At 39.8% G+C, this 26,129-nt stretch overlaps 1 protein-coding gene across 3 annotated transcripts in view; it reads right to left on the bottom strand.

Moving 5' to 3' along the window:
• LOC128698456 (von Willebrand factor A domain-containing protein 5A) overlaps positions 1–16,122 on the bottom strand; it is a 102,333-nt gene extending 86,211 nt beyond the window's left edge. For all 3 annotated transcript variants that reach the window (XM_070103998.1, XM_070103999.1, XM_070104000.1), the window contains exons 1-6: positions 15,981–16,122; positions 13,369–13,440; positions 7,043–7,161; positions 2,943–3,044; positions 1,055–1,166; positions 251–379 (exon numbers count right to left, since the gene is read on the bottom strand). In XM_070103998.1, coding sequence (XP_069960099.1) covers positions 251–379; positions 1,055–1,166; positions 2,943–3,044; positions 7,043–7,161; positions 13,369–13,432 — 526 coding nt within the window. In that variant the 5' untranslated portion in view covers positions 13,433–13,440; positions 15,981–16,122. The remainder of the gene's footprint in view (positions 1–250; positions 380–1,054; positions 1,167–2,942; positions 3,045–7,042; positions 7,162–13,368; positions 13,441–15,980) is intronic.
• Positions 16,123–26,129: the final 10,007 nt, after the last annotated feature.

Below are 26,129 nucleotides of genomic sequence, written 5' to 3'. Positions count from 1 at the left end.
GGATGAATCTTGTTAAAGCCAGCTGACCCAATGGCTTATGTACTGAATGATTAAAATACAGAGAAGCTTGGCTTCCAGCTGGGCAGCAGGGGTAACACTCAGCCCATCACAAGTAAATGACAGGGATCAATTTATTGTTGTTTTAACCCCAGGTCTACCAATCTTTTGACTACTTATTTCAAACAAGTTATTTCTGAATGATACAAGTAAAATTCAATATTTATAAGAAAAGTGTACAGCTTGTTCTTACCACTGACATCTGTAATCAATGAGGGGCTATACCGAGGGTTGAGAACTGTTGGCAGCACAAACTTCACTCCGCCATCAACCTGTACTTTCAGCTCCATCACAAGGCTGATGGTCAGTTCAGCTTTTGAGCCTGAAATATAGCATATACGTTATCCTTTTTTTTTATCACACTGGCCATATTTCACTGAAGTAGTCATTTCTACAGGAGAAGGGATTACTAGCCCCTTGCTCCCGGTACTTTAGTCACCTCTTACAACACACACAGCTTACAGAAAGAGAATTCTTTTCCACTTTCCCACGGACTTTACTTTGTATAAATATACATATTTAACTAAACAAAGTAAAGAGTTTTGCAAATTCTTAACAGTATTTTTTTTTGTGTCTCTCGTTTAATGCTGCAATGTGTTCCAGATATATGACAGATGTGCTAAACTCAATTAGATCATAAATATTTGTTAACATAGAAGACTCTTCAACATATTTTGTGAACTGTACAAGTAGCACAGAGAAAACTTATATTGCATATACAGAATTAACAACAAAGACATCCAATAAAAGCAAATATGCATAAATATTGTGCACCCCATGAAGTAAGAGAACCTCTAATGTCTGATATATATTTTGTGTAACATAGATGTAATGTTTGGTATAATGCATGTAGCACAGGTGTTAACTAAAGAGTAAACTTTGTCTGAAATGCTGTGCATAACCAGAGACTTTTCAAAAATGTACAATGTCATGCAAAATACTGAACATTAGTTGGATTTTTGGGTAAATAAAACTGTTTGTCTGAAAGATAACTGACCTGCAGGGAGGTTGCCAAGGTTCAGATGCAACACATCTGAAGCATTTTCATCTTGTCGAGCCAACACTGCTGTTTTTCCAGCACTCACAGCCTCTTTGTACACTTTTTCTGCCTGCCAAATACAATAACGACAATTATAACATAAAGTTTAAAAAGCACAAAAAGGTTTGTGAGTACATAAAACCAAAGGTTGTAAAAATCCATGAATAACAATAGGGCCAGACCAGGCCACGGGGACACTGGCCCCTGAAACCCTCCTCAGGTATACTCCCTCTCCAGGTAATGTCATAAATAATCCTAAAAAACTGTTTACCTAGACGGTTGGAGGCAGTGGAGATGTCCTGTTTAAGGGCAATGTGTGGTGTAAATATTATGCAGAAAATTCGGAGTGTGGAAATTAGGAGAAGGTGTGGAGTTAATAAAAGTATTAGTCAGAGGGCAGAAGAGGGGTTGTTGAGGTGATTTGGTCATTTAGAGAGAATGGATCAAAGTAGAATGACATGGAAAGCATATAAATCTATAGGGGAAGGAAGGCGGGGTAGGGGTCATCCTCGAAAGGGTTGGAGAGAGGGGGTAAAGGAAGTTTTGTGGGTAAGGGGCTTGGACTTCCAGCAAGCGTGCGTGAGCGTGTTAGATAGGAGTGAATGGAGACGAATGGTACTTGGGACCTGACGATCTGTTGGAGTGTGAGCAGGGTAATATTTAGTGAAGGGATTCAGGGAAACCGGTTATTTTCATATAGTCGGACTTGAGTCCTGGAAATGGGAAGTACAATGCCTGCACTTTAAAGGAGGGGTTTGGGATATTGGCAGTTTGGAGGGATATGTTGTGTATCTTTATATGTGTATGCTTCTAGACTGTTGTATTCTGAGCACCTCTGCAAAAACAGTGATAATGTGCGAGTGTGGTGAAAGTGTTGAATGATGATGAAAGTATTTTCTTTTTGGGGATTTTCTTTCTTTTTTGGGTCACCCTGCCTCGGTGGGAGACGGCCGACTTGTTGAAAAAAAAAAAAAAAAAAAAAAAAAAATCATTATGCTTATGTACACTTAAAGGGAATTCTTTGCTGAGGTCAAGGGATCCTGGTCATAGAAATTGTAAGTTGACTACCTTGCTTCAGATAAAAGATAAATACTTCCCTCCCCTCCTGCTTCCTCGTCTGTCAGCCCAAACAACAGATGCATTTTTCCCATTCATCTTAACCCCATGGGCAAGCCCAGGGGTGAGCCAAGGGTTTGAACAAGGAGGAGGCATCAGTGACTTTAACATTGCTAAGCCGTGACACTGTAACGGCTATATGCCATTGACAGACAATCATGATCCAAGGAATTGTACCTTCTCCCTCATTCCTCTGATCAAGCCTGATTGCCTTTCATTTACCAAAAGCTATATGATCCCTACAAATTTAGTGCCTCTTTTTTTTTTTTTTTTTTCAACAAGTCGGCCATCTCCCACATAGGCAGGGTGATCCAAAGAGAAAGAAAATCCCCAAAACAAAAATTCTTTCATCATCATTCAACAATTTCACCTCACTCGTACATAATCACTGTTTTTGCCGAGGCACACAGACACAACAGTTTAGAAGCATATATAAAGATACAATATAAAAAGTAACCTGAAATAATTACAATATCAGGGTCCCAATTATATATATACCGTCCTATTACACATCCCTCCAAACTGCCAATATCTCAAACCCCTCCTTTAAAGTGCAGGCATTGTACTTCCCATTTCCAGACCTCAAGTCCGGCTATATAAAAATAACCGGTTTCCCTGAATCCCTTCACTAAATATTACCCTGCTCACACTCCAACATCCTCCTTATCATTGTAATAATAAGTCTTAAGGTCAACAAATTTAGCATAAAAATCATAGATTTGTAATATACCTTTTTCTTTTCCATGCACTGTGTGTAAATTATTCGTCCATCCAAGCGAGCTTCAAATTTATACACAGCAGCACTTTCATCCACTGGAAGTCGGTAATGAACCTGTAATGATCAATCAAATCAAGTAAAGCTCAGTGTGTGTGTGCCAAAAATACATAATAAATACATGGAATTTAAACAGTGACCAAGTTGCAACCCTTCGTCTGGGGGACCTGGAATCAACAACATAGACCCTCTGTACAAATCTCATATGGCATCCTAGTACAACTCAATAAAAATAAAACATCTCTAGTTTTTTTTTTTCAACACATCAGCCGTCTCCCGCCAAGGCTGGGTGTGGAGAACTGGTTAGATAAGTACATACACTTTCCTGCATGAAACAAATATAAGACAAGTGCTACTTATTTTTTAACAGCACAATTTCCAGCAGCCTCTCCCTGGAAATCCCTTCGAAGCGTCGTATTAGTGTCCATAGTGGCTGTTGATTAACAAGTTTGTTATTCATATAATTTGCCCCAAAGGAGCGTATATCTCAGCATTTCACTATCATCTGAAATGCGCAGTGGTACTCACTTAGGTTTGGGTGAATCACCCACGTGTCAAATGATCTCTTGGTAATTCCAGTCAAATCTCACCTCTACCTATAAGCTGCAACTAATGTAATTAGATGTGGGTATGGCTGGATTTACCTGGATATTGTAACTGACCCAATTTTCCCTAATTTGCTGCAGGGGAGGTGTGACCCTCCAGTACTGATGTTCTGAGTAGGCTGCTACAGATGCACAGTTATGTCCTCACTCTTTGATTGGGAGTCACTTCGGTCATTCTTTACGCGATAGGGTGATATCTTGTCCCTTTGTTCAAAACACTTGAAAGCATACCGTGACACAAACTTTACACTTTATCAGGATTATACCACAGATTATACACTCATGTTTCTTTTTAACACTAGTTTTCCTAGCACACATTGGCAGTATTTCAGAGTTTACCTCACAAAGTCATTATTTTCTTTGTTCTCAGCAGGAGATTTGTGACGTGTCCATGCTCTGATATCTGAATTCAACCTAGCTTGTCGCCCTGCCCAAGTGCCCACCAGTTCATCGTCCCCACAAAAGAATCGCTGAGTTCAGTTTTATATCTCTTCCATACTACACATTGCAACATTATTCAATACAAGAGGGTAGGTTTCTTGTTATCTAGCTTTTTTTTTTTTTAACATGTCGGTTGTCTCCCACTGAGGCAGGGTGACCCAAAAAGAAAGAAAATCCCCAAAAATAAAATACTTTCATCATCATTCAACACTTTCACCTCACTCGTATATAATCACTGTCTTTGCAAAGGCACTCAGAAATCTCAGATATCAGATACCTAGCTATAGACTAAATTCATAATGTCCCAACTTGTAGATAAAGTGGGGTGCTGGTTTTCCCTTAATTAACCTAGTTGTTTAGTTAATCAGAAACTCTAGCGAGGAGAGGAAGGCGTGCCTCACAACACTATAGTATATACATGTATTCCTCATAAAACTGTTTGCGAGGAAGGAAGAGTCCACTAGCCCCTTCCGGGAGGGCTAAGTCCCTAAGAGGGCTGAGGGTGGGGGCTGAAAGATACCCCCTTTACTGGAGAATTTTCTCCACAGGGTGACCCAAAAAAAAGAAACTCTCACACCATCATCTACACATAATCACTGTCTTTGCAGAGATGCTCAGATACAACAGTTAAGATGTCATTCCAAACAGCCAATATCCCACACAGCTGCTGCTTCCCACAAATGCAGGGTGACCAAAAAAAGATAACACATTCACCATCATTCATTCAATTGCTGACTATAATATCTCCATTACACATTGTCTACATTATACTATATACAGTGGACCCCCGGTTAACGAACTTTTTTCATTCCAGTAGTATGTTCAGGTGCCAGTACTGACCGAATTTTTTCCCATAAGGAATATTGTGAAGTAGATTAGTCCATTTCAGACCCCCAAAAATACACGTACAAACGCACTCACATAAATACACTTACATAATAGGTCGCATTTGGAGGTGATCGTTAAGCGGGGGTTCACTGTAATTCTATTTTATGATTTTTACCTATCATGTTCAAATGCTAATTATGATTAAATGTAATAATAAAAGGAATCTATAGAAAATTTATTTAACCATGCAATTTTACAATCAAATTTTTTCAATAATTTTTTTGAAAAATGAATATCAACAGAATATACACTGACTGCATCGCAGCAATCAAAGGAGGTGTCACCGATATATTTTCTCATCATCTCTCTATTTAGATAAGATAAGATAAGATTTCGTTCGGATTTTTAACCCCGGAGGGTTAGCCACCCAGGATAACCCAAGAAAGTCAGTGCGTCATCGAGGACTGTCTAACTTATTTCCATTGGGGTCCTTAATCTTGTCCCCCAGGATGCGACCCACACCAGTCGACTAACACCCAGGTACCTATTTGCTGCTAGGTGAACAGGACAATAGGTGTAAGGAAACGTGTCGGAATTTCCACCCGCCGGGAATCGAACCCTGGCCCTCCGTGTGTGAAGCGGGAGCTTTAGCCACCAGACCACCGGGCCACCTCCAGACCACCGGGCCACCTCCAGACCACCGGGCCACCTCCAGACCACCGGGCCACCTCCAGACCACCGGGCCACCACCAGACCACCGGGCCACCTCCAGACCACCGGGCCACCTCCAGACCACCGGGCCACCTCCAGACCACCGGGCCACCACCAGACCACCGGGCCACCTCCAGACCACCGGGCCACCACCAGACCACCGGGCCACCACCAGACCACCGGGCCACCTCCAGACCACCGGGCCACCTCCAGACCACCGGGCCACCTCCAGACCACCGGGCCACCTCCAGACCACCGGGCCACCTCATGATGATAATGCTTCTGAGTAAAGGACTGATAGTAAAGTCACAATACTGTACTATAACCACAGACCACAGTTTCACGCAGAAGTTGTTTAAAATATTATCTTGCTTTAATGAGTAAAAAAAAAAAGAAATAGGCCAATAAGTCATGTTTCCTACATACGGGGCTGCATACTTAGGAATGACTTGACTACCGGAGGTTCAACTTAGAAACAAACTGTTTTCCCAGAGTTCCTACCAACAATTTTTGTGATCTTGAAATTATCATTGAATGAAAAATTGTTACAGTGTTACTGTTAAGAGATTATCAGCCATGTTCTAACACATCTTGTCCCACTGTATTTCTATTGTAACTATGTAACTTGTTATATTTCCACCATCTCTATTCAATCCCTCCAAAAAACTGAAGATCACTGAATAAGTTTGAAATAATATATAATACTATCGAAACTTCAAACTTAATACAGTGGACCCCCGCCTTCCGATCAGCTCCCATCTCGAACAATTATGTAAGTGTATTTTTGTAAGTGCTTTTGTAAGTGTATTTTTGTAAGTGCTTTTGTAAGTGTATTTTTGGTGGCCTGAAACGAACTAATCTAATTTACAATATTCCTTATGGGAACAAATTCGTTCAGTAACGGCACCCGAACAGACTTCTGGAATGAATTAATATCGTAAGTCGGGGGTCCACTGTAATTTCTTTGCTATAGATGGAACTAATGTTGCAAATAACATTCATCTCAAACTATCATCAGTAGTGGTCTGACACACCATTTGTTCATTAGCTACTTTTCCTAGTGTATTTATAATTGTAATTAACAGTAGTATAAGAAGTCCTACTTAATAATTTGTGTCAAGATCTGAAGCAACATTGAAGCATTAGGATTAGTTTGCCTGAAATGAATTGCATATTAGTGGCTTTCTTTTGTGCCTACCAATGTTTTATTGTATGTAAAGTATATTTTTTGTACCATGAAGAAATAAAAACTGTATTGTATAGTACTGTAACTAGCAAGACACTAATATATATGTATGTCACTGTTGAGATAGCAGAGTCACTGTTAAGACATTATCAGTGGTGTCACTGTTAAGAAATTATCAGTTTGGTTCTCACTGGTATGTCTGGATCATTAAAATTCAAGTGTTCATAGGTCAGGAACTCTGTACAGCTGTCCATTAAGAGATGAACATCATGAGCGTGCTTTACCTGCAGGGCCTCGGAGCTGGAGTTATGGTATGTTAGTTTAGCATTCACTTGTGCTACAAACCCACGAATGGTCACCTGCGTTGACACACACTCTAGATCCACCAACTGTATTACATCGGCTGAAAATTTGAAATGATTAAAAATGATCAAACCTACAATAAAATTGTGATAAAAATATATTATTTTTTAAACCATTTAAAAAATGCCAACATTTTATGCACAAAGACTAGCTGAACATTTCCTAATTCTCATGTGTCTAGGTGCATACACCCAACCTAGCCTAACCTGACACTACATAGCATAGAAACCACAATACAAAGGGTTGGGTGAATTGGATTGAAGAAATGGTATGATGATACTAACAAGAAGTGGAAAAAGACACTTATGCACAGTTCAGGACATTTATTAAAGGAAACGTTTCGCCACGAGTTGCTTCTTCAGTCCTAATACAGAGATAACTAAGAACACGAGTATATATAGTGGCAGGAGTCAGGTGGAATGTAGCATGGAAAGAGGTAGTAGTAGTAGTAGTGGAACTAATGTGGTGAGATGGGTTGGGTTAGAGAGGAACTTGTTGACATATTACAGCTATCTCCAGAAAGAGTAATATCCCGTTGGTTAGCAATTTTGAGATACTGTAACTACTGGACTTTTGATGGATATCTAATTGATTGTCAGTGTTACTGACAGCAATTAGGGCAGCTTCTATGCACTTTCGCTGTCTTAAATGTCTTAAAACTGCGTGTGTTCAACATAGGGACGATGTTGGACACTTCATGAAATTCACTGAGGCTAAACTAGTGATTAAAGAAGACTATTTGGTCACCCAACCAAGGCCTTCTACTGGCTTACCCCTCCACCCCTTTAAAAATTAAGGTTATTCAATCCAAGAAATGGTCAGGGCCAGATTCTTGAATCAAATATCCCTCACTGGAACTCTGCCAGAAATCTCCAGAACCAATGGCTCAGCTAGCATTTTTAAAACTACAGTTAAAAAAACACCTTATCTCCTTAACCAATCCTAGCCCATCATAAATATGTAAAAAACAATATGTGCATAGGTAAATCTTTATAATCAATATATGCTTACTCTCAATACCTGTATTCAACTCAAATGTAATGTTAATTATTCCATTGTGTCCACCTAAGGTTAGTTAATCAAAACTGTAAGTCTTCTCTACCAAACTTATTAAAGCCATATTGCATAACCTAATAGAATATTCAGTTTTCTTGTATTCAATGTAACTCACCTAATGAACATACGTACAATTTTGCACTGTTATTGCCTTATTAATCTTAAGCTAGTCTTTGTGAGGGAAAAGTTCAACAGATAGGAGTAGCGAGTGAATATATGGTGACAATAGTTTGATTGCCAGTCTGCTTGTTAAGGTAGGGTCAGTGTCTAACTCCCGCTACCCCCCCTCCTTTTGCCTCCACCCGGAAAGGTGATGTGTGGGGCTCTGACCAAATGGATAATCACTTGACTCACAGCTCCCAACACAACTTTTGGAATGTCAGCTTGGGTCATCTTGCAACTACAGAGACAGTGCTGAAGCAGATGACCCTCACTTTGGTTCTTGGACGTCACCCTTGATCTACGTACCCGAGTGTAGCCAACCCCAGGCAACTACCCCTCATCTTTGCAGTGGTGAAAGACCTGCATTCCTATCATCTTGACGGATCATTCAAGGCTAGAGATACAGTGGCTGAATAGTCGTTGGGTTGTCACTCAACAGCTGTGACCCCCCCCCCATCATCAGCAACGGCTATAATTTCTACAATGCACAGTGTCAACAACATCAACTAGATACCCCAGTCTAACTGTACATATAAGCGTTGAATTCAAATATCATTTTATATTTCATTTTTCATTCTCTTTCAAGTAGGATAAAAGTTCATATTTAAATGTTTTATATTTTCAGTTCTAACAAAGTGTTTATATTTGTACGTTATTATTCTTTTCCCATTCATTAATTTTCCTAAGGAGGAGACAGCCTTGGTAATACAGTGGACCCTCGTCTAACGCTATTAATCCATTCCTTAGAGCTCATCGTTAGTCAAAATTATCGTTAGTCAAGTTAATTTTCCCCATAAGAAATAATGGAAATCAAATTAATCTGTGTATGACACCCCAAAGTATGAAAAAAAATTGTTTTTACCACATGAAATATTAATTTTAATACACACAAACTGAAGAAGACATGCATAGTTACATGACACTTACCTTTATTGAAGATCTGGTGATGATTGATGGGTTGGGAGGAGGGGAGACTGGATGGTTTTAGTGTTTAGAAGGGGAATCCCCTTCCATGAGGACTTGAGGTGGCAAGTCCTTTTCCAGGGTTACTTCCCTTCCCTTTAAATCTCTCAAACCAACCTTTGCTGGCCTTAAATTCACTCACATCACCACTAGTTGCTGGCATTTTTTTAATTAAATAGTCATGCAACTTCCTAGCCTTTTCACATATGATCGCTTGAGAGATGCTATCTCCTGCTATCTGTTTTTCGTTTATCCACACCAATAACAGTCTCTCAACATCTTCGAGTACTTGCGATCTCAGTTTCGAAAACATAGTTGCACCTTTGGCAAGAACAGCTTCCTTGATTGCCGTTTTCTTGGCCACAATAGTAGCGATGGTTGATTGGGGTTTTGTGTACAACCTGGCCAGCTCGAAGACACGCACTCCACTTTCATACTTAGCAATGATCTCTTTCTTCATATCCATAGTAATTCTCACCCTTTTTGCTGTAGGGTTGGCACTAGAAGCTTTTTTGGGGCCCATGGTGACTTATTTTGCAGGTGCAATCACTAAAAAGGCTGTGATAATATGAAATGTTCCGATTGTATGCTTGGAAGCGACCACGGTGGCTGGCTGGCTTGTAAACACTGGCCAGAAGTGGACGCGTCTCAGATGGAACGAATAGTGTTGGTCGAGTTTTTTAGCGCTAGTCGAGGCAAAAATTTTGCGTTAGAGTGCATCGCTAGTCGGATTTATCATTAATCGATGCCATCATTGGTCGAGGGTCCACTGTACCTACTTAAGATCTTAGAGGGCTTAGTAAACCTTCACAGTCTTAAGTTTGCCTGAAATGCTCTGCATATAAAGGGGCTTTTGGCATGTACACCCAACTGTTATACTCCTTTGTATAAACATGTATCATGCTGAAATAAAAATTATTATTATTATTATGATTATTATTACAGTGGACCCCCGGTTAACGATATTTTTTCACTCCAGAAGTATGTTCAGGTGCCAGTACTGACCGAATTTGTTCCCATAAGAAATATTGTGAAGTAGATTAGTCCATTTCAGACCCCCAAACATACACGTACAAACGCACTTACATAAATACACTTACATAATTGGTCACATTCGGAGGTAATCGTTATGCGGGGGTCCACTGTATTAGGTTTATTTGCCACATTTTAAGTGGGTTTGTCATGTTGGAATTTATGCATAGTGATTGATTCAGAAGATACTGAAGGATCACTGTGGCAAAGAATGTTAATGTAAGTGAATGCTTAGTGGAAGACTGAATTGGGTGTTTTAAATACGTATATTGTGGAAGCCATGACTATGCCACATCACAACAGTACGGAAGCAGGTAATAGAAAATGATGGTTATTCAGACTGGCATTCCTGAAAGGATAAAGCCCATGATAAACCAACAAAACCAAGATAAGTGCTTTTTTCCACTGCTGTTCTGTTTAGGTCCTCACCAGGAGGTGACTAAAAAAAATCGATGAATTCCAAGATTTAAGTTATCTATTTACTGCTAAGTAACAAGAGCAATGAAAGCACTGTAATGAGAGCCTATGAATCTCTCCCCACCCAAGATTCAACCCACAGTGAGTTTATTTGAGAGCCAACTATGCTAGCATTGTGCTTCAAGGTACAAAGATAGGATGACATATATGAACTAGTCTGATGTACAGTGGAACCTCAAAAATCGAACGTATCACATATCGAACGTTTCGAAAATAGGACCCTTTTTTCGAGCAAACAGTGTGCCTATTATCAAACGTGCCCCTATTTTCGGGCCGCCAGGTACGGGACCTTTCCGCCGGCCTGCTCTGTCCACGTCCCCGCGCAGGCGCCATGAGCCAGTCCAGCTTTGTTTATGCCTGAGTGAACACTAACCTGCGCTCTCATTCATACATTTTACGATTATTTCGTTGTGTTTAGTGCTTGTGGGACTGTGAAATAAGCTACCATGGGCCAAAAGAAACTTGCTAGTGGTACCCCTGTGGTAAAGAAAGTGAGAAACACCATAGATGTGAAGAAGGAAATAATACAGAAGTATGAGAGTGGTGTGAGACTTGTTGAGCTTGCCAGGATGTACAGAGGACTGTGGACAGTTATTTTGTGAGACAGAAACAAATGACTGTGGACAGTTATTTTGTGAGACAGAAACAGACGACTGTGGAGTTATTTTGTGAGACAGAAACAGACGACTGTGGAGTTATTTTATGAGACAGAAACAGACGACTGTGGAGTTATTTTATGAGACAGAAACAGACAACTGTGGAGTTAATTTGTGAGACAAAAACAGACTGGAGTTATTTTGAGACAAAAACAGATGACTGTGGAGTTATTTTGTGAGACAGACGACTGTGGAGTTATTTTGTGAGACAAAAACAGAGGACTGTAGACAGTTATTTTGTGAGACAGGGGTCCAGTGACTCTCAACCTGGTCCTAGTGGCATTAAAATACAGAGAAGGGAAGTAACCCCAGAGAGGGCTTTGATACCGGAAGTCCTCATGGAGGGGGATTCTCTTTCCAAACACTAACCCCAACTCCCCCTCTCTTCCTCCCTATCTTCCAGATGTCATCACCAATCTTCAATAAAGGCAAGTAAAATTTTTTTTTTTAACAAGTCGGCTGTCTCCCACCGAGGCAGGGCGAAAAAAAATATTTATTTTATAATTACAGTGGACCCCCGGTTAATGATATTTTTTCACTCCAGAAGTATGTTCAGGTGCCAGTACTGACCGAATTTGTTCCCATAAGAAATATTGTGAAGTAGATTAGTCCATTTCAGACCCCCAAACATACACGTACAAACGCACTTACATAAATACACTTACATAATTGGTCGCATTCGGAGGTGATCGTTATGCGGGGGTCCACTGTATATACATAATTAAAGACTATATTATTTGTTGTATGTGTGTAAAACTGTAATTAATCTCTATAAAATGTATTTTTTCTTTTTTGTGAATATTTTTGGGTTTCTGAAACAGATTAATTGTATTTCCATTATTTCTTATGGGAAATATTGCTTCGATTTTCAGACTTTTTGAATTTAGAACTAGCTCCTGAAACGGATTAAGTTCGAAATTTGAGGTTCCACTGTACTATAAGAAACAGAATATATGAACTTTAACTTATTTTGCATATGTATTCTACTTGCATACAATATTATGCACCTTACATACATTAACTTTGATCATTTACAACTAATTACATGAAGATAATTTATAAAATATAAAATATAAAATATAAAAGAAACACTACCTGTTTATAAATTCAAGTCTCTTCTCAAAGATCACTTACTCACCCAAAACCAAATAAATACTGAATAACTGAACCTTATAAATTGTATATCTTAAATGTTTCTCACAATTATATCACATAAATGTTAAACCTAAAACCCAATCTAACTTTATTATTTTTTAAATACACTACCTAACAGAATACTCCATTCTACTGAATGTACAACAATGCATACAACCATATGACCTGTCTTTGTAATACTCACTTGTGCTTTATAGTAATCTGTATACATTAAAGTTTTATCACTGATGTCATCATTGCTTAGTTCATCTTAAGTTAATTTTAAGCCAGCCCGTAATGCTATGCATAGTATAAGTGGCTTTGGCATGCTGCTCTTATCTGTATTTTTTGTACCTCTGTATGTGTGCTCAAATTTTTAAATAAATAAATAAATAAATGAACTATAAATTTATATCAAATATGTCAATTCCATGTTTAATATTTTAAGCTAATTGTGTATTAAATAATTTCAACCACAGTATATTTAAAAATACTATAGATTGCCCCGTTGATGAGTGATGGTGATGTAATTCCTTCTTTGAGTCACTTGGCTTCGATGAAAAATGGCGGTGTTAAAAAAAATTGCCTGTAGTCATTTAGGTTAGTTTTGCCTCTTAAATATCTTATTGTTTCTCATATAACATAAAACTGTTTAATTAATAATTTAAGTTAGCAAAGTAATAGTGAATCATGCCAAAATGAGCAAAATGAGTTTTAGTTTATCATGAAAATTTTGAAGTCAATTAGTATTAAGGTTAAACACTTACTTTTGATCAAGCAATAGCCCAGCAAACCCCACCGAGGTACTGGAAGAATTTTCACGAAAGCCATCCTTGCGTCTGAAATTATACCAAGCTTTCAGTATTAATATCAAATGTAAATAAATAACAATATGGAAATGGAAAATAAACAATGGTTGTGTCCATCCTGGACCATTAATAAGACACTCATGACTTAATGACCTAAGACCTCACTAAAACATGACATCACAGATGTGGCCTGGTAGTCAACGATCTTGCCTCACACACACAGTGTCTGTAGTTAAGTAAGTAAGTAAGTAAGTAAGTAAATTTATTCAGGTATACACAAATACAGTTACATAGAATTATCATACATAGCAGCATGTGTGTAGAGAACCTAGGATAACCCAAAAAAGTCAGACAGAGTGACTTATTTCCATTGGGGTCCCTGGCAAGGGTGGAAATACTGGGTGTGTCTCCTTACACCTGTCCTGTTCACCTACCAAGTAGATACCTGGGTGTTAGTCAACTGGTGTGGGTTGCATCCTGGGGGACACGACTGAAGGACCTGGAGTTCACCTGGAGAGGAACCAAAATGGAAATACTACAGACAGTCCCTCGATGATGCACTGCCGTTCTTGGGTTATCCTGGACGGCTAATAATCTGGGGTTAAAAATACCAACGAAATCTTATCTTGTCAAAATCAGTTATCCATAGCTGTAATGTGCTTTATACATGCTTATGTAACTATGTAATTTAGGAATGTGTCAAAATATTGGTATTGGTGGTATTGGCCTATTTTAGAGGCATGTTCTAACACAAATGAAGCTTTAGAAATGTGTTCTAACAAAAATGAAGCTTTAGAGGTGTGTTCTAACAAATGAAGCTTTAGAGATGTGTTCTAACACAAATGAAGCTTTAGGGATAGGATAGATAGGATTTCGTTCGGATTTTTAACCCCGGAGGGTTAGCCACCCAGGATAACCCAAGAAAGTCAGTGCGTCATCGAGGACTGTCTAACTTATTTCCATTGGGGTCCTTAATCTTGTCCCCCAGGATGCGACCCACACCAGTCGACTAACACCCAGGTACCTATTTGCTGCTAGGTGAACAGGACAACAGGTGTAAGGAAACGTGTCGAAATGTTTCCACCCGCCGGGAATCGAACCCGGGCCCCTCCGTGTGTGAAGCGGGAGCTTTAGCCACCAGGCCACCGGGTGTTCTAACACAAATGAAGCTTTAGAGGTGTGTTCTAACACAAATGAAGCTTTAGAGGTGTTACAACACAAAGCTTAGTTCAGGCATTTTAACATAATGCTTACATGAGAAGTTTTAACAAATAAAGCTTACTTTAGGTGCTTTCACACAAGCTTAGTTTTCACAGAAGCTTAGTTTAGGTGTTCTTACACAAAGTTTACATTAGGTGTTCTAACACAAATAAAGCTTATTTTGTGTTTTAACACAAATAAGGCTACTTTAGCTGTTTTAACACAAAGCTTACTTTAGTATTTTAACATAAATAAAGCTTACTTTAGGTGTTCTAGCACGAATCAAGCCTACTTTAGGTGTTTTAATACAAAGCTTATTTTAGGTATACCATTAATAAAAGCTTACTTTAGGGGCAAGTTCTAACAAAAAAAAACTTTAGATGTGTTATAAAGCTTATTTTAAGAGTTGTAACACAAACAAAGCTTTAGATGTGTTATAAAGTTTACTTTAGAAGTTTAAGAAAAATAAAGCTTTAGATGTCATAAAGCTTACTTTAGGAGTTGTAACAGAAATAATGCTTTAGATGTGTGTTATAAAGCTTACTTTAAAAGATTTAACACAAAGCTTCAGATGTGTTATAAAGTTTACTTTAGGAGATGTAACAAATAAAGCTTTAGATGTGTTATAAAGCTTAGTTTAGGTGTTGTAACAAAAATAAAGCTTTAGATGTGTTATAAAGCTTATTTTAGTTGTAACAAATAAAGCTTTAGATGTGTTATAAAGCTTACTTTAGTTGTAACACAAATAAAGCTTTAGATGTGTTATAAAGCTTTCGTTAGTTGTAAAACAATTAAATCTTTAGATGTGTGTTAGAAAGCTTTCATTAGGAGTTGTAAAACAAGTAAAGCTTTAGATGTGTGTTACAAAGCTTTAGGAGTTTTAACACAAAGCTTTAGAGATGTTATAAAGCTTACTTCGGGAGTTTTAACAAAAATTAAGCTTTAAATGTGTTATAAAGCTTACTCTAGGAGTTCTAACATAAAGCTTTAAATGTTATAAAGCTTACTCTAGGAGTTCTAACATAAAGCTTTAAATGTGTTATAAAGCTTACTCTAGGAGTTCTAACATAAAGAAGCTTTAAATGTGTTATAAAGCTTACTCTAGGAGTTCTAACATAAAGCTTTAAATGTGTTATAAAGCTTACTCTAGGAGTTCTAACATAAAGCTTTAAATGTGTTATAAAGCTTACTCTAGGAGTTCTAACATAAAGCTTTAAATGTGATATAAAGCTTACTCTAGGAGTTCTAACACAAAGCTTTAGCCGTGCATTATAAAACCTTAGTCACAAGAGTCACAAGGAGCCACAAACCACTTTTAAAAAACCACTTAAAACAGCAAGTAAAAGCAATGTCAAGTGTGTGTCACTTACCCAGCTGGTGAAGCAAGTGTCATGCGCTTTACTGGACCTCCAATAACACCGGAATAATAAAGCGGAGCCACAAAATAAGGGAATAATAAGGAGGGAGTGTAGCCGTCCTCCTCCAACTCAGTGTTGCACCATCTTGTGTCACTTGGGTTTCCATTTTTTTTGTGTGTTTTTTTGGGGGTTTTATCTGGTTTTTTGGCGTTTTATGGGTTGTTTTGTGGGTTTTTTTTTCTCGTTTTGTTGAGGTTGTATTGCTGTTTGATTTTTTTGGGGTTATTCTGGGTAATTTACATATTTGTTATGTATGATAATTTATGTAACTGTATTTGTGTCCTCTACCTAAACTTACTTACTTTTACTTACTTACTTTACTTGGTTACTTACTTTACTTAGTTACTTTACTTCGTTACTTACTTGGTTACTTTACTTCGTTACTTACTTTACTAAGTTACTCAGTTACTTAGTTACTTTACTTGGTTACTTTACTTCGTTACTTTCTTTACTTGGTTACTTTACTTGGTTACTTACTTTACTTGGTTACTTACTTTACTTGGTTACTTAGTTACTTACTTTACTTGGTTACTTACTTTACTTAGTTACTTACTTTACTTGGTTACTTTACTTCGTTACTTACTTTACTAAGTTACTTACTTTACTGAGTTACGTTACTAAGTTACTTTACTGAGTTACTTTACTAAGTTACTTTACTGAGTTACTTTACTAAGTTACTTAGTTACTTACTTTACTGAGTTACTTTACTAAGTTACTTAGTTACTTACTTTACTGAGTTACTTTACTAAGTTACTTAGCTACTTACTTTACTGAGTTACTTTACTAAGTTACTTAGTTACTTTACTGAGTTACTTTACTAAGTTACTTAGTTACTTACTTTACTGAGTTACTTTACTAAGTTACTTAGTTACTTACTTTTCAATTCAATTCAAATTCAAAGTTTATTCTCTATAAAGATTACAATGTTGAATTTACAGAATTTGGTTGTTGTGTGGTTTACATGTAGTTAAATAATGATTACAGAGTGTACCACTAGAACGCCTAGCATGGCTAGGCATTTCGGGCAGACTTAGTTTAATTCTTTATTTTAAAATATTACAAATTATGAGGTAAGTTGGTATTATGGCTAAGTGACTAAATACTAGTTTGTGAGTTTAGCAATGTGAATGCTTTTGTTTTGGCACAGTACATAGTTTCAGTATTGGAGTATCACAGGATTCATTATTTTAAGATTGAGATTAATATTTCTGTTTATGGTCAAATGGGTGAGTGAGTGTAAGTGTGAACCACCAGGTGGTATTCATGTAGTTAGTTGACGGGGTGTATCAGGGAGATAAGATGTTTTCTAATGGTAGTTTTGAAGGTGATGAATGTGTCTGCAGTTCTAGAGTTCTCAGGTAGGGTATTCCAGATTTTAGGGCCTTTGACATACATTGAATTTTTGTAAAGGTTTAGTCGGACACGGGAATGTCGTAGAGATGTTTGTGTCTGGTGTTATGCCTGTGGGTTCTGTCACAACTATCAAGAAAGCGTTTTAGGTCAAGGTTGATATTAGAGTTTAAGGTCCTGTAGATGTAGATTGCACAGTAGTAAGTGTGGATATACTGAACAGGGAGTAAGTTTAGATCTATGAAGAGTGGGGGGGGGGGGTGTTGCCAGGGATGGGATTTAGTGATTATTCTTACTGCAGCTTTTTGTTGGGTTATTATTGGCTTTAGGTGTGTTGCTGCAGTTGATCCCCAAGCACAAATAGCATAGGTGAGGTATGGATAAATAAGTGAGTGGTATAGTGTGAGAAGGGCATTTTGCGGCACGTAGTATCTTATCTTGGAGAGGATCCCAACCGTTTCGGATACTTTTTTGGTTATATGCTGGATATGGGTGCTGAAATTCAGGTTGTTGTCAAGGTATAAGCCTAGGAATTTGCCCCCATTATTTCTGGTAATTAGAGTGTTGTCAATCTTAATGTTAATTTGTGCATCTCCTGCTCTGCTACCAAACATAATATAGTAGGTTTTGTCAGTGTTAAGCGTAAGTTTATTGGCTGTCATCCAAGTCGATATTTTAATCAGCTCCTCATTCACAATGGTGTTGAGGGGGGCAAGATTAGGGTGAGAGATGACATAAGGTGTTGGGTTACGTTTGGAAGGTCATTGATGTATATGAGGAAGAGCAGGGGACCAAGGACACTTCCCTGCGGAACTCCAGTATCAAGTGGCCGTGTTGCTGATGCTGTTTACCTGGAGAGAGTTCCGGGGGTCAACGCCCCCGCGGCCCGGTCTGTGACCAGGCCTCCTGGTGGATCAGAGCCTGATCAACCAGGCTGTTGCTGCTGGCTGCACGCAAACCAACGTACGAGCCACAGCCCGGCTGATCAGGAACTGACTTTAGGTGCTTGTCCAGTGCCAGCTTGAAGACTGCCAGGGGTCTGTTGGTAATCCCCCTTATGTGTGCTGGGAGGCAGTTGAACAGTCTCGGGCCCCTGACACTTATTGTATGGTCTCTTAACGTGCTAGTGACACCCCTGCTTTTCATTGGGGGGATGGTGCATCGTCTGCCAAGTCTTTTGCTTTCGTAGTGAGTGATTTTCGTGTGCAAGTTCGGTACTAGTCCCTCTAGGATTTTCCAGGTGTATATAATCATGTATCTCTCCCTCCTGCGTTCCAGGGAATACAGGTTTAGGAACCTCAAGCGCTCCCAGTAATTGAGGTGTTTTATCTCCGTTATGCGCGCCGTGAAGGTTCTCTGTACATTTTCTAGGTCAGCAATTTCACCTGCCTTGAAAGGTGCTGTTAGTGTGCAGCAATATTCCAGCCTAGATAAAACAAGTGACCTGAAGAGTGTCATCATGGGCTTGGCCTCCCTAGTTTTGAAGGTTCTCATTATCCATCCTGTCATTTTTCTAGCAGATGCGATTGATACAATGTTATGGTCCTTGAAGGTGAGATCCTCCGACATGATCACTCCCAGGTCTTTGACGTTGGTGTTTCGCTCTATTTTGTGGCCAGAATTTGTTTTGTACTCTGATGAAGATTTAATTTCCTCATGTTTACCATATCTGAGTAATTGAAATTTCTCATCGTTGAACTTCATATTGTTTTCTGCAGCCCACTGAAAGATTTGGTTGATGTCCGCCTGGAGCCTTGCAGTGTCTGCAATGGAAGACACTGTCATGCAGATTCGGGTGTCATCTGCAAAGGAAGACACGATGCTGTGGCTGACATCCTTGTCTATGTCGGATATGAGGATGAGGAACAAGATGGGAGCGAGTACTGTGCCTTGTGGAACAGAGCTTTTCACCGTAGCTGCCTCGGACTTTACTCTGTTGACTACTACTATCTGTGTTCTGTTAGTGAGGAAATTATAGATCCATCGACCGACTTTTCCTGTTATTCCTTTAGCACGCATTTTGTGCGCTATTACGCCATGGTCACACTTGTCGAAGGCTTTTGCAAAGTCTGTATATATTACATCTGCATTCTTTTTGTCTTCTAGTGCATTTAGGACCTTGTCGTAGTGATCCAATATTTGAGACAGACAGGAGCGACCTGTTCTAAACCCATGTTGCCCTGGGTTGTGTAACTGATGGGTTTCTAGATGGGTGGTGATCTTGCTTCTTAGGACCCTTTCAAAGATTTTTATGATATGGGATGTTAGTGCTATTGGTCTGTAGTTCTTTGCTGTTGCTTTACTGCCCCCTTTGTGGAGTGGGGCTATGTCTGTTGTTTTTAGTAACTCTGGGACGACCCCCGTGTCCATGCTCCCTCTCCATAGGATGGAAAAGGCTCGTGATAGGGGCTTCTTGCAGTTCTTGATGAACACAGAGTTCCATGAGTCTGGCCCTGGGGCAGAGTGCATGGGCATGTCATTTATCGCCTGTTCGAAGTCATTTGGCGTCAGGATAACATCGGATAGGCTTGTGTTAACCAAATTTTGTGGCTCATAAAAAATTCATTTTGATCTTCGACTCTCAGTCTGGTTAGCGGCTTGCTAAAAACTTACTTTACTGAGTTACTTTGCTAAGTTACTTAGTTACTTACTTTACTTAGTTACTTACTTTACTTAGTTACTTTGCTAAGTTACTTAGTTACTTACTTTACTTAGTTACTTACTTTTCTTAGTTACTTTACTAAGTTACTTAGTTACTTACTTTACTTAGTTACTTTACTAAGTTACTTAGTTACTTTACTTAGTTACTTACTTTACTTAGTTACTTTACTAAGTTACTTAGTTACTTACTTTACTGAGTTACTTACCTTACTTAGTTACTTACTCATTTACTTACTGGTGGCTAAAGCTCCCGGTTCACACACGGAGGACCCGGGTTCGATTCCCGGTGGGTGGAAACATTCCGACACGTTTCCTTACACCTGTTGTCCTGTTCACCTAGCAGTAAATAGGTACCTGGGTGTTAGTCGACTGGTGTGGGTGGCATCCTGGGTGATAATGGACTGGTGTGGGTGGCATCCTGGGTGTTAGTAGACTGGTGTGGGTGGCATCCTGGGTGATAATGGACTGGTGTGGGTGGCATCCTGGGTGATAATGGACTGGTGTGGGTGGCATCCTGGGTGATAATGGACTGGTGTGGGTGGCATCCTGGGTGATAATGGACTGGTGTGGGTGGCATCCTGGGTGATAATGGACTGGTGTGGGTGGCATCCTGGGTGATAATGGACTGGTGTGGGTGGCATCCTGGGTGATAATGGACTGGTGTGGGTGGCATCCTGGGTGATAATGGACTGGTGTGGGTGGCATCCTGGGGGAGATTAAGAACCACAATTTAAATAAGTTAAGACAGTCCTCGATGAAAGGTGCTGAAAGGTGCTTGAAAGGTGCTGTTAGAGTGCAGCAATATTCCAGCCTAGATAGAACAAGTGACCTGAAGAGTGTCATCATGGGCTTGGCCTCCCTAGTTTTGAAGGTTCTCATTATCCATCCTGTCATTTTTCTAGCAGATGCGATTGATACAATGTTATGGTCCTTGAAGGTGAGATCCTCCGACATAATCACTCCCAGGTCTTTGACGTTGGTGTTTCGCTCTATTTTGTGGCCAGAATTTGTTTTGTACTCTGATGAAGATTTAATTTCCTCATGTTTACCATATCTGAGTAATTGAAATTTCTCATCGTTGAACTTCATATTGTTTTCTGCAGCCCACTGAAAGATTTGGTTGATGTCCGCCTGGAGCCTTGCAGTGTCTGCAATGGAAGACACTGTCATGCAGATTCGGGTGTCATCTGCAAAGGAAGACACGGTGCTGTGGCTGACATCCTTGTCTATGTCGGATATGAGGATGAGGAACAAGATGGGAGCTAGTACTGTGCCTTGTGGAACAGAGCTTTTCACCGTAGCTGCCTCGGACTTTACTCTGTTGACGACTACTCTCTGTGTTCTGTTAGTGAGGAAATTATAGATCCATCGACCAACTTTTCCTGTTATTCCTTTAGCGCGCATTTTGTGCGCTATTACGCCATGGTCACACTTGTCGAAGGCTTTTGCAAAGTCTGTATATATTACATCTGCATTCTTTTTGTCTTCTAGTGCATTTAGGACCTTGTCGTAGTGATCCAGTAGTTGAGACAGACAGGAGCGACCTGTTCTAAACCCATGTTGCCCTGGGTTGTGTAACTGATGGGTTTCTAGATGGGTGGTGATCTTGCTTCTTAGGACCCTTTCAAAGATTTTTATGATATGGGATGTTAGTGCTATTGGTCTGTAGTTCTTTGCTGTTGCTTTACTGCCCCCTTTGTGGAGTGGGGCTATGTCTGTTGTTTTTAGTAACTGAGGGACGACCCCCGTGTCCATGCTCCCTCTCCATAGGATGGAAAAGGCTCGTGATAGGGGCTTCTTGCAGTTCTTGATGAACACAGAGTTCCATGAGTCTGGCCCTGGGGCAGAGTGCATGGGCATGTCATTTATCGCCTGTTCGAAGTCATTTGGCGTCAGGATAACATCGGATAGGCTTGTGTTAATCAAATTTTGTGGCTCTCTCATAAAAAATTCATTTTGATCTTCGACTCTCAGTCTGGTTAGCGGCTTGCTAAAAACTGAGTCATATTGGGACTTGAGTAGCTCACTCATTTCCTTGCTGTCATCTGTGTAGGACCCATCTTGTTTAAGTAGGGGCCCAATACTGGACGTTGTTCTCGATTTTGATTTGGCATAGGAGAAGAAATACTTTGGGTTTCTTTCGATTTCATTTATGGCTTTTAGTTCTTCCCGCGATTCCTGACTCCTAAAGGATTCTTTTAGCTTAAGTTCGATGCTTGCTATTTCTCTGACCAGTGTCTCCCTGCGCATTTCTGATATATTGACCTCTTTTAGCCGCTCTGTTATTCTTTTCCGTCGCCTGTAAAGGGAGCGCCTGTCTCTTTCTATTTTACATCTACTCCTCCTTTTTCTTAGAGGAATAAGCCTTGTGCATACATCGAGTGCCACCGAGTTAATCTGTTCTAGGCATAAGTTTGGGTCTGTGTTGCTTAGTATATCTTCCCAGCTTATATCGGTTAGGACTTGGTTTACTTGGTCCCACTTTATGTTTTTGTTATTGAAGTTGAATTTGGTGAATGCTCCCTCGTGACTAGTCTCATTTTGTCGGTCTGGGGCTCCACGCATACATGTCTGAACCTCAATTATGTTGTGATTTGAGTATATTGTTTTTGATATGGTGACATTTCTTATCAGATCATCATTGTTAGTGAAGATGAGGTCTAGTGTATTCTCCAGTCTAGTAGGCTCTATTATTTGCTGGTTTAAATTGAATTTTGTGCAGAGATTTAAAAGCTCGTGTGAGTGTGAGTTTTCATCAGAGCTGCCTCCTGGTGTTATTACTGCAACAATATTATTTGCTATATTCCTCCATTTTAGGTGCCTTAAGTTGAAATCCCCCAGGAGCAAGATGTTGGGTGCAGGAGCTGGAAGATTTTCCAGACAGTGGTCAATTTTTAACAGCTGTTCCTGGAATTGCTGGGATGTTGCATCCGGAGGCTTGTAGACTACCACAATGACTAGGTTTTGGTTCTCGACCTTTACTGCTAAAACTTCCACTACGTCATTTGAGGCATTAAGCAGTTCTGTGCAAACAAGTGACTCTGCAATGTACAGGCCAACCCCCCCCTTTTGCCTGTTCACTCTGTCACATCTGTATAGGTTGTAACCTGGGATCCATATTTCGTTGTCCAAGTGATCCTTTATGTGGGTCTCAGTGAAAGCCGCGAACATTGCCTTTGCCTCTGCAAGCAGTCCACGGATGAAAGGTATTTTGTTGTTTATTGCTGGCTTTAGACCCTGTATATTTGCAAAGAAGAATGTTATCGGACTGGTGGTATTGTTGGTACTGGGGGGGGATTTTTTTTCCGGCATTAGTATCTGTATCTGTTGGTTTGGAGTGGAGGCCATCGACTGTGGTTCCACTCCAGGAATGACTGGATTTGGTGTACGATTTCTGCCATTTCCTGCCAGTTTTTTTTCCTTCCTGGCACTAAAAAACCTCTCCCTCTTGAGTGGCTGTGGCTACCCAGGTTTTCCGACCTAGAAAATGTACAGAGAACTTTCACGGCGCGCATAACGGAGATAAAACACCTCAATTACTGGGAGCGCTTGAGGTTTCTAAACCTGTATTCCCTGGAACGCAGGAGGGAGAGATACATGATTATATACACCTGGAAAATCCTAGAGGGACTAGTACCGAACTTGCACACGAAAATCACTCACTACGAAAGCAAAAGACTTGGCAGACGATGCACCATCCCCCCAATGAAAAGCAGGGGTGTCACTAGCACGTTAAGAGACCATACAATAAGTGTCAGGGGACCGAGACTGTTCAACTGCCTCCCAGCACACATAAGGGGGATTACCAACAGACCCCTGGCAGTCTTCAAGCTGGCACTGGACAAGCACCTAAAGTCAGTTCCTGATCAGCCGGGCTGTGGCTCGTACGTTGGTTTGCGTGCAGCCAGCAGCAACAGCCTGGTTGATCAGGCGCTGATCCACCAGGAGGCCTGGTCACAGACCGGGCCGCGGGGGCGTTGACCCCCGAAACTCTCTCCAGGTCTCCAGGTAGATGACTTTCTTGGGTTATCCTGGGTGGCTAACCCTCCGGGGTTAAAAATCCCAACGAAATCTTATCTTATACTTACTTATTTACTTACTTATTTACTTTACTTATTTACTTATTGGGAATTTTTTTTTTAACTTGTCCTTTTTTCTCTTTTATCCGGGAGTAATTAGTGTTAATATCTAGCAGCTATTAATATAATCTCCATAGATTTTAGTACGTATTATGCAATATATTGTAGTAATTCTGTTAATTTTGTTGTTTGTTTATCTTATCTTATCTTATCTTATTGTTAAAACAAAGTCAGAGTTAAACAATGGTTGTGTTCACTTGTTTATCTTAAGTCAGAAATTTATCACTACTGTGATAACTCATTTGTTTTAATGTTATCTGTCTTCTTTCTGGTTTTTTCCTGCTAAAAACTATTTTTTAATAAGGTTTATGGTTACTTATAAGTATAATAATGGAGAACTAATGTTGATATATACATTTCCTAGCGAATATATGACGTAATTTTTAGGGTATTTATATGATAGTGATCTACTTATAAATAGTGTATTTCTACGTGTATTTATGAGAAATATAATTAGCTAGTTATTTTATCTACTTAACTTTTTAATAACTATGTAAAAATCAAGATTTCTCTCAAATAGTTAATAATCTAAAAACTCTGAATTATTTCGGGTGAACGCGGCCTTGTTGCACCATGGTACACTAATACAAATATTTAATTCCTTTTAAAGTTTACAATGCGTGGTATACATGTTATAAGATTTTAAATACAAAAATGGCCACTATCCAGATTGAGAGTCGAAGACCTAAGTGATTTTTTTTATGAGAGAGACAGAATTTGGTAGACACACACCTGATATTATTCTAAGTTAAGTTTATTCAGGTATACATAAATACAGTTACATAACTCGACTCACGAAATCGTGTCATTACGATTTCGTGAGTCATGTTAACGGCTTTGAGGGGACTTGAGCTGGAGTTCATCACGGTCACGCTAGCTGGTTAACGGCTTTGAGGGGACTTGAGCTGGAGTTCATCACGGTCACGCTAGCTGGAGATTCTTCTGTAAAAACTTGCATTTGTGGTCACAGTGGTGGCCTATAGTAACCTTCCTATGGTGTAGAAATATACCTAGTTGGATGAATCTTATTGTGGCTAGCTGGTCCAGTGGCTAACGCGACGGTCTGGAGTTTTGAGACTCTCTGACCGCGGGTTCTATCCCATCCCTGGTATGATTTGGCAGTTACATAGATTGTCATACATAGTAGCATATGTGTTGAGAACCTGGAATAACCCAAAAAAGTCAGACAGAGTGACTTATATATATATCGACACCATGCCCAGGATCGACACCATGCCCAGGATCGACACCATGCCCAGGATCGACACCATGCCCAGGATCGACACCATGCCCAGGATCGACACCATGCCCAGGATCGACACCATGCCCAGGATCGACACCATGCCCAGCCCTTCTAGGGTAGGGTAGGTGCCTGAGCCGGAGCTTGCAGCTCACAAGACTGTTATTCCCATTAGCTTCCTTGGGGCGGGGATGGCAGACCAGAGGCCTAGCTTCTCCCTACGAGCCCCGTGAGGGCGGGGAATGTGGCTTGGCCTGGGGACAGTTGGTCCCAACGATGAGGGGGTACTTGTGTCTCCTCTCATGGGAGACTTAGGTCTCAGACACTCCCTAGAGAGGGAGCCAAGGCCGGGCCGGGAGAATACCGGCGAATTTTTAATAATAATAAGAGTGACTTATTTCCATTGGGTCGTTTTACGTTATTATTATAATGTAAAGGTGATAATATCTTATTATCCTACTATTAAGACTATCTACTATTAAGACTATCTACTACATTAAGACAATACGAGGGTCATTACTAGAAATAAGGTAAAATTACACATGTATTAGCTAAAAAAATTATTCCCCTCCCTTTCTGTAGCTTCATTCATCAGACACTTTTTGGCACTCTTCTTGAACTGGTTCATGCTATGACTGGCTTTGACATGTGCAGGCAGTCTGTTCCATTCCTTTATTGCTGTACAATAAAAGGTGTTTGAAGCCTGGCCAC

This window comes from Cherax quadricarinatus, chromosome 88, assembly GCF_038502225.1.
Source record: "Cherax quadricarinatus isolate ZL_2023a chromosome 88, ASM3850222v1, whole genome shotgun sequence".
In the NCBI taxonomy this organism is placed as follows: domain Eukaryota; kingdom Metazoa; phylum Arthropoda; class Malacostraca; order Decapoda; family Parastacidae; genus Cherax; species Cherax quadricarinatus.
The sequence above is the reverse complement of the archived record's forward strand: the minus strand, read 5'-3'. Positions and strand labels throughout refer to the sequence as shown.